Below are 9,615 nucleotides of genomic sequence, written 5' to 3'. Positions count from 1 at the left end.
AAAAATGCATCATGATCGGAGGAACTTTTCATTTTTAGGGGGCAACTGATGCACCCTAACGCACGCTCCTACAAACTTAGGCCTCTATTTGATCTAATCTGCATCCAGAATGCATGGAAAAGAGCATATTTATGAAGATCATGTGGCTCTCATGGACCAATCTGAAATTGGCATTAACTTTGAAGTAGTAGTACGTAAAATCAAAATTCCCTTCGGTGTTAAAATTAATAAGTCAGTGTAGATGCAGAACTGGATTTAATACACTTTATTTCATTTAAAAAAAAGGGATCCAGGCTAGTACACAAACACAACCTCTAATGGTTTTTAAATAAATACTGTACAAAGCTGGTTTTGTCAAACCCATTTACACACACCTGTGAATTCTGCATGGTAAAGTTTGTCACATTGTCTTTGATTTCTGGCACAAAGGAAGGAAAGCGTCGTGCGCGCCATTGGCAAGCCTCGGTGTTGGGATGCGTTCCAAACCACACAGGCATGTCCATGTCAGGGAAAGGGGGGGGGGAACAAAAAAAAAAGAAAAGAGCACGACACCTGTGGCTTTGATTATGCATATGGTAAGCGTTGATGCCCAAGCTTCACTGATGGACATTGGTTTATCCGAGTGGGATTTGAACAGAGCTACATTTAGACGCAACCTGAGTGCCGACTGGAGGAGGAAAAAAAAAAAAAAAAAGGGACCAAAGGGCCGCATGCGACATCGCTGTCCATGTGAAAGAAACCGGGAGACAAAACAAACGCACAGTGCCATATGAACAAGGAGAAGCGATCTATATTGTTGCGGTTTTTCACAGTGATCAGCAGCTCTTGAGATGCGGGAGCGCAGAGAGTTTGTCCACTTTGCTGAATGCGGCTGCGCTCTCGACGCCTTTGAGCCACTCTTTACATTTCCGCATCACCGTCTCGTCCACGTCTCCATCCTCTTCCTCATACTCGACGTCGTCATACTTGTGCTGCTCGTTGAGCAGGGAGATCTTCAGGATGGCGCTGATGTCGGTCGAGCTGTCCAGCTTGGCCCCAGGGCCCGTGGTTTTGTTCGATGCGCCCTGCTGCTGCGCCCTCTTGGTGGACGCGAGAGCCCGGCGGTGCCTGGTGTCCGTCGAACCACAGCACTTCTGCTGCTTAGCCAGCATCTGTTTTTCGAGGTTGCGTTTCTGGATGACGAGGATGGCCTCGGGGGTGAGGCTGAGGGAGAAGTGCACCTCCTGTTCCAGCTCGTCTTTGGCGCGCCGGGCCGCGGATTCTCCGGAGCTGGAGCGCGGCACGCTTTCACACGAACCTCCCAGAGGTTTGCTCGAGTGGAGCCATGAGCTCTTCACATCCTCGACATCCAGGTTGGGAACTGAACAGTCTGTAGGAAATCTGCTGGAGTAGTGCTGCTGCTGCTGAGGTTTGCGTCCCAGCTGTCTGAGGTTAGCACTAGGCCAGGACGTGGACAGTTTGTCCTTTTCGGTTTCCTTCTCCTCGCGCGATTTAGGATCGAGTAAAGACTGAGGAGGAACCACACTCGTGCTGCTTTTCTTCTTCCCGAACAGATCTTTGCCTGGTGATGATATCCGAGAGTGAAGGTTTATAGGTGGAAAAGGCATCTTATCGGCTGCGTTAAGGCCCAGCAGTGCGTAATTGTACAAAAATAAAACAAACACTCAGTTCATCAAATCACTGGACCCAGCCATTTGCTGTACCCAGTCCTGGGTATCTCCTACACCAGACTGAGCTTCACTGCCAGGAGGAGGAGGGTTCCTTTGGCTTTTATAGTTCCAGGCACTGGGGGCGTGGCAACAGCCAGGCACGTTAGGGTGCATCAGTTGCCCTCACTTTCATAAAATCTGATGCATACATGTCAACCTTTGGTTAATCAAACCTGTATAACCAACCTCCAAAATCCGTATTTCCCCTATAAAATCCTTATAAGATGCAAATTAAAATAATTTATCTAAAATTTGAATGATATATCCAAGTTACTTTTTATTCAATATTAATAACAATAAACCTTCAGAATGAATACAAAGCTCCAGTGTTTGACAAAAACACAATGTCACTCTAATGTTCTGAATTGTACTCCATGACAGCTTTTTTTTTTAGCAATCTGCACCAATACCTCACTAAGCTGCATGTCACAGCAAGTGTCTGTGCTGATCTTGCCGGAGTGCCCATTCAGAATCTTTTCAGTCGCTATTGAAAGTCACTCAGGTGGAAATACGCGTTTCAAACAAAATGTTACTTCCCGGTTGGTGGGATTCTCGCAATGCGGTGTGCGCATGATCAAAAGTGGAACGAAGTCTCGCTACCACAAGATAACACGACTTCGTTCCACTTTTGATCATGCGCACACTGCATTGCGAGAATCCCGCCAACCGGGAAGTAACATTTTGTTTGAAACGCGTATTTCCACCTGAGCGAATACACTCTAAAAAATAAAGGTGCTTCAGTGGTTCTTCAAATCTCTGGATGGTTCCATGGAGAGTCAAAACTCTGTGATGAACCATTACATTCTGCGAAAGGTTCTTCACATTGGAAATGGTTCTTCAGAGCCTGGCATTCTCTTATCATTTGCTGGTCAATGCACATAGGCTATGTTTACTAGTCTGGCTAACGCGACTTCAAAGCTCGCAACAGGCCCTCGTGTTGCGTCACACTTAGGATGGGCAGGCCCAGGCTATATGCTTACACAAATCTGTCTTCACTGCTCAAACAAATGGTTTAAATGGTTCTTTAAAGAACTGTTGCATGAACGGTTCTTTGAAGCCCTGAAAAAGGTTCTTCTATGGCATCACCCTGAAGAACCGGTACTGGCCCCATTATTTTTTAGAGTGTATGGACATTCCGTATAGGTTGACATGTATGCTGATGCATTTTTGTTTGGGTGTTCCTTTTCACCAATAAAGACATCCTGTAAAATTTTTTGACCATATTCAAAAGTCTAATGGTGGCACCATGAGGTTCATTTTTTTTTTTTTTTTTGCCAAAAAACGCTTATTTTATGTTTTCGCGTAAGGTTTGAATCACAATGTTGGACTCCATTTATTGATTTCTTGTGAGCCAGAGATCATGTTAAGAACCTTTGCAAGGGATTGAGAAGCATTAATGTGATTCATAATACATTTGTATTGTTTAAAAGTAGTTGAACAATGATTCAATGAACAGCTAAAACTCAAACTGTGCTTGATAATATATTTAGAATATGTAATAAAAATGTGTATCTAAGATATTTGGTATACTCTATAAGGTGCCATAATGTTTCATGAAAAGTGATCGAAATTGTCAAAAGTCATAAAATAGCAGCTTTTTCCATAACTTTGAGCTCCTGGTGCCACCATTAAACTTTTGAATTTGTCAAAAATATTTCACCCAGTGTGTTTTCTTACCAAAAGGAACATAAAAGCAAAAATGCATCATGATCGGAGGAACTTTTCATCTTTAGGGGGCAACTGATGCACCCTAAGGCGCGTGCCTGAAAAAGATGTTTATTTATTTATATTTATTTTTTTAAAGCCTACCAAGCATTATCCACGTTATTATATGGAACCCCATTTCCACCACTTGAAAGAGTCCTGTATCTCATTATCTCAATTATGAGAAGTCGCTTTGTGACCTGCCGGTTTGATTCCCTGGATCAGCAGAAATGCCCTTGAGCAAGGCACCTCACCCCTAACTGCTCGTGTATGCTGTAGGTCGTCCTGTTATGTAACAATAACCTTGTCAAAAGTATGACTCATTATTATGAGATACCAAGTCATGACGAGGACCCTCCATCTGTAGCTGCTTATCCTGTTCTACAGGGTCGCAGGCAAGCTGGAGCCTATCCCAGCTGACTATGGGTGAGAGGCGGGGTACACCCTGGACAAGTCTCCAGGTCATCGCAGGGCCGACACATAGACAACCATTCACGCTCACATTCACACCTACGGTCAATTTAGAGCCACTAATTAGCCTAACCTGCATGGCTTTGGACTGTGAGGGAAACCACGCGGACAACATGCAAACTCCACAGATAAAAGGCCTTCGCCGGCCACCGGGCTCAAACCCAGGATCTTCTTGCTGCAAGGTGACAGTGCTAACCACTACACCAGCGTGCCGCCATAATGAGGACATACGTGTTATTTACCAGCTGGGAGGTCCGTATTGTGAAATACCGTGACCGAGGTCTTGAAAATACTGACCGAGGCCCAGACCTCAGTCACGGTATTTCACGATACAGACCGACCTTAAGCTGGTAAATAATATTTTTTTCCTTTACCAAATTCTAACAGAAAATGAGAGCACCCGAAAGGTAAACCATATTTAAAACAAATCTGCGACTCGGCTTTCTCCTGAAATGTTTTCTTTTATTTTGTCATCAGGGTAGCAAAACTCTTTCGCTGTCCATGCTGTCAAATGAATGCTATTATACTGAGAAATACGAAAATAAATGTTGACAAAAAAAAAATGCTACCATGTTTTTTTTTGTTGTTGTTGTGAACGAGCAAGTCGCTAAAGGTCTGTAATTGGGGTCCGAATTGTAGGATTCCGGACTGCCAATCAGAGTGCACGATTTGATGGAAACCAGACCGCAAAAAAAAAAAAAAAAAAATCTCGTACTAACTTCGTAAGTCATTAAGAGATGGTCATTATGACTTACTAGCTCATACTTAGTACATCAATAACTTAGTAAGCCATTATAAGATACCAAGTCATTACACAATAGCAAGTCATAATTATGAAAACCCTCACAATGCGTTAGGAGTAGAAAATGGGCCAAATTTCTACTTTAGTAGTCCAACATTGTAATGTCCTCATGAACAAGAAAATTTAAACTTCAGACTAAACCTTTGTCCGTTAAGCATTTTGCCCATCAGTGCGTGCATGCTCCTACTAACTTGGACCTCTTTTGATTTAATTTTTATTTTTTCTTTCATAGGAACAGCCTCAATTCCCCAATGCCACTAAGAACAAAGTAAAAAAATTTATATGCATTTACAGGTTTAAAAGCAAGACTTGGTGCATATCCATAAGGAATTCATACCATCCAGTCTTTTCCTGACAAACAAACCGTTATTTCCATCCATCCATTATCCGTAGCCGCTCTATCCTGTCCTACAGGGTTGCAGGCAAGCTGGAGCCTATCCCAGCTGACTACGGGCGAAAGGCGGGGTACACCCTGGACAAGTCGCCAGGTCATCACAGGGCTGACACATAGACACAGACAACCATTCACACTCACATTCACACCTACGGTCAATTTAGAGTCACCAGTTAACCTAACCTGCATGTCTTTGGACTGTGGGGGAAACCGGAGCACCCGGAGGAAACCCACGTGGACACGGGGAGAACATGCAAACTCCGCACAGAAAGGCCCTCGCCGGCCACGGGGCTCGAACCTGGACCTTCTTGCTGTGAGGCGACAGCGCTAACCACTACACCACTGTGCTACCCAAACCATTATTTATACTCCCTAATCATTTTCTCTAGTTGTAAAGGACTCCCCCCCCCCCAATCAATGACCAATTGTGGACTAGTGTTAAAGCATTAAACATGCAGGAGTGTTGTTTAACAACAGGGAACACACACACACACCTTCAGGTCAGGCACATCATAGATGTAATAACTGACCGTAAACAGTCACGCAGATACAGAAAGGGTTAAAAGGTATAGACCCTTTTGTTGTTGTTCTTGAAATGTTATATCTTAGCAACTCATGTTAACAAAATTGTTTATTTGTAATTATATTAGTCAGAAATATTGATGTCATGGAAGCCAAAAGCAGACTGCTTGTGTGTTAAATAAGATACACAGGTATATAATTATGTGGAATACTAAAAATCACAGACTGCATTGTATTCAGGTCTTTAAGATGCACTGGAATCTTTACCAACCTGTAAAAGCTACTTAAATTTTTCTAAAAGCATGAACGGAAGACGGAAAGAAAAATCCCACCAACAGTTGAATGCTGCATCCCATCATCTTACCACGTTGCGCAGGATGTGCTGGTGGAGGAGGGTCGCTCGATACGGACCCGCTACACATCATCACCATGGCAACCACAGCTGTGCAGCCTCAGAGCATCAGCCTAAGCAAGTTAAAAGACAACCCCATAGCAAGCTGCATTGGGTTATTAGGTTACATTCTGAGAGAATAGTGGAGGACAAATGTTATAAATTAGGTATAGGGAGGGGAGAGAGAGGATATTTAATCTGAAAGGGGGGGGGGAAGAAAGGGAAAAACAAACACCCCCCCCACCCACCACAGGCCATGCTGTATAAAAGTATATTAGCTAATCTCCTTTGTATATGGAATGGTGCAGAGTGAGTGACAGCTGATGCAGTGTGAACCAAGATCCAGAATCAGATCATCCCGTCATACACGTGGAATAATCTGCCTCACTCACGTAGATCTTCGATCTCAACACCTTCCCCCAACCACATAGAGCAGGGGTGGGCAATTATTTTTTTCCATGGGGCCACATGAGAAACAGAAAATTTTGTGGAGGGCCGGACCAAAAGGTTGAACTAAATTCTGCATAATATTAATTGTATTTCTTTATATAAAGCAGTAAATAACATTGTTTTTACAAGCTGGTAAGAGTATGGAAAAAACGAGGTTGCCTTATAAAAAAAAAAAAAAGGTCATTTATTCAATCAAACTTCCCAAAACAATGGTTAACAAAACGTGAACGTTTGTACCATTTTTTTTTTCAGTCACATTCACCCCAAAACACAAAGACATCACAATATTGTCTTTCTACTCCACATATCAAGCAAGATACATTATATTATAATAATGATGCCGTGTCAATTCAGTGTAGGTATCAGATCTACAGATCGGCTCAGGCGCCTGCTGGTGACGTCACGCTATGTGATTGGCTAGACCGTTTGAAGGATGACGTACAAGTCTGTGGTTGGTCTGGACAAATTACGGAAGTAGTTATCGCGGGATTAGGTTTCGTGGGATTTCATGTTGTGCGCATTGTGTTTTTGTTGAACACAACTTCAAAATAAAAGCAATGCACATTCAGTCCATGCATGAGGTAAAATTAGAAAATACGTTTATTTTGTAATTTCTAATTAACCTTACGCGGGCCGGTCAGAATGAACCAAAGGGCCGGATGCGGCCCGCGGGCCGTAAAATGCCCAGGTCTGACATGGGGCAATTTAGTGTGGACACCTTTTGGCATATTCCTCCCACCTTTTGGGAGCTGTGAGGAAACAGGAGAACCCAGAGAAAACCCACACGGACAGTAACCCGAGCTGTGAGGCACCATTATGGAACAATGTATGAGGGGAAAAATATTCAAGACATCAACAAGATGGAGAATAATTGCGTTTATTACAAGAAGTGCAGTGTTGGCAGTTTACTCTGTTGAATGGTTTAAAAAAAAAAAAAAATGTGTAAAATACACAAACTGTTGCATTTAATGTACAAATTAAGACAGAAATAAGGCACAGTGTTGGCACTTCGAACAGCAGTCTCTCATCACAACACATTCATTTGTTCATTTTGGGCGCATACCTTTCATTCACCCAGAATACACATACAAATGCTGCAAAAATAGAAAAAAAAAAAGTCACTGACGTATATTTCTTTTACATATAATCCAAAATGTCGGATACATTTCCAAGTATAATGCTTATAGCTTAAATGAGCACAAATGAAGAAAGAATCTTGGCAATAAAATATTTTACATATTTACGATGCATATTTTGGGTGGGTATTACATGGATTGCTGAGAAAAGCAGCTTTAGCTCAAACAGGAAGTGAAGCACTTTATGACTGCGTCCCTGCAGGAAGACAAAAAAAAAAAAAAAAGCATTACTTGTAGTAGTCTGAAAGTGACCTTTGAATTTCAAGGTGGTGCAATATTCAAAAACCCACAGATTAACCACAGTATGCATCACTGCATTTAGCCATGGGAGAAAATGAAAATCTGCTGCTCGAGTTGTTTTTCATTGAAGCCCTCCATCTCACAGGTGTGTGCGTGTTGGACTAGCTTTATTCTTGGCTGCGGATGGGCGGATCGGTTACTTATTTTGTCTTTTTTGGCGGGAAAGGATTGACGTGCCTCTCTTGACATCAGGTACACGGCTGAGAGATGATGTAACCCATACGGTCACTATGGCAACTGCAGAACGAGGTCATGGCGCCTCCTTATTCTCATCTCCCCCCACCTCTTCTTTCAGTCTCTCCCTCTCTCAACGTGTTGCTATGCAGACTATCACAGCTCTACATCCGGGAAGAGGTGTGAAGAGCTGTCAAGGTTAAAAGGAAGACGAAGGAGGAGGGGCTCTTGGAAACTCCAGCCCCCTCATACCTTTGAAATGAATGTTCAAACACTCCTCCTGCACCCCCACATCAAACTCACTACTCTTATCAACCCTCTAGTTAGACAACTAGTTTAGTGCTTGGGAAGTAAAAACCTCATTGGAGGCATATAATATCAGGATGATAGGAAAAATAAATAAACGACATGCCATGGAGCAAGCAATGACGCTACCATTACAATGACGAGACGGTGGGGTTGACAGGAAGCACTAGCCATTAAGAAATCAGTTCCAAACAGCACTGACTCACTAAGCCATCATGCAGCTCCAGCGTCTGGCTAATCCAATATCAAGCCAATGAAAAAAGGGTCTTAACTGGAAGGCTTTGCACTGGCCATGGTTTAGGAAGTGCGCGTTTTGTTGTTGGAGGAGGGCAGCACAGGAACACTATGCTGAGAACAAACTAAACTTATCATCAGACAAACCAGCCACCCTCTCTTCCAGACGCTCATTCATACTCCGGCATTTCACAGATGTCTGGCTCACACATATTGATCTACTGATAGATGGTGTGCAGTTTAAATCTAGGCCTGTGCTGCTAAGAATACATCACAGCATGGGCATCACTCTTCAAGCGCAAGAGCCTGAAGAATAAAAAGAGGATGCTGACTCAACCACACAGCTAATAATACTTTAGAAACATCACGCTGTTCAATCAGGTTAGGTAAAACTTGCCACGTGACCATACACTAATACAAGAAACAGACAAATCTACTGCACTTTCTCTCTGCAGTACTTGGATTAAAAAAAAAACAAAACAAAAAAACCCCCCCTCTTTTAATGAATATACACCAAGAGTAATGGCTAGTTAAGTTTGCTGACCGACATCTTAGCTCACTGTTTACTCTTTGAATACATAGTGGGGATTGGCTGGAAGCAAAATTCACATTTGTATGAATTCAGTTAGCAAAATAGCTTGAAATCCATTAACATATCCTGACCTTTTAGAAGGCCTAGCTTTTTTTTTTAAATATTCCCCCACTCACGAAATTGTCCACCCATTGGAAATCACATTCACATTATATTACAGGCATTTAGCAGACGCTCTTATCCAGAGTGATGTCCAATGGATAGTTTTCACATGACGTCACAGAGTCGGGGATTCCCTAGTGGCGGCCATCTTGCGGGTCAAGCTTACCGTACGGGTGACTGAGCACACATTGTAACGCGCGAGTACAAAGTCTTCAAAAGAACCCAAGCAGGCTATTTAAAGCTAGCAATGGTGCACACCTGTTGTATTCACGGCTGTCGTAATAGGTCAGATGATGATGTCAAGTGGAGCTTTTATGGAATTCCCACT

At 42.8% G+C, this 9,615-nt stretch overlaps 2 protein-coding genes across 3 annotated transcripts in view; both read right to left on the bottom strand.

The window, feature by feature from the left end:
• Window positions 1-308: 308 nt before the first annotated feature.
• On the bottom strand, window positions 309-1,715 carry prr18 (proline rich 18). Its single transcript, XM_060924629.1, has one exon. The coding sequence runs from the start codon at window positions 1,605-1,607 to the stop codon at window positions 816-818; it is 792 nt and encodes a 263-aa protein (XP_060780612.1). The 5' UTR covers window positions 1,608-1,715; the 3' UTR covers window positions 309-815.
• Window positions 1,716-7,304: 5,589 nt separating this feature from the next.
• sft2d1 (SFT2 domain containing 1) overlaps window positions 7,305-9,615 on the bottom strand; it is a 43,354-nt gene continuing 41,043 nt past the window's right edge. The window contains exon 6 of one of the 2 annotated variants that reach the window (XM_060925455.1): window positions 7,305-7,775. In XM_060925455.1, coding sequence (XP_060781438.1) covers window positions 7,632-7,775 — 144 coding nt within the window. In that variant the 3' untranslated portion in view covers window positions 7,305-7,631. The remainder of the gene's footprint in view (window positions 7,776-9,615) is intronic. The other variant, XM_060925456.1, reaches the window with a different exon arrangement.

The sequence above is a fragment of the Neoarius graeffei genome, chromosome 7 (assembly GCF_027579695.1).
Source record: "Neoarius graeffei isolate fNeoGra1 chromosome 7, fNeoGra1.pri, whole genome shotgun sequence".
Taxonomy (NCBI): domain Eukaryota; kingdom Metazoa; phylum Chordata; class Actinopteri; order Siluriformes; family Ariidae; genus Neoarius; species Neoarius graeffei.
The sequence above is the reverse complement of the archived record's forward strand: the minus strand, read 5'-3'. Positions and strand labels throughout refer to the sequence as shown.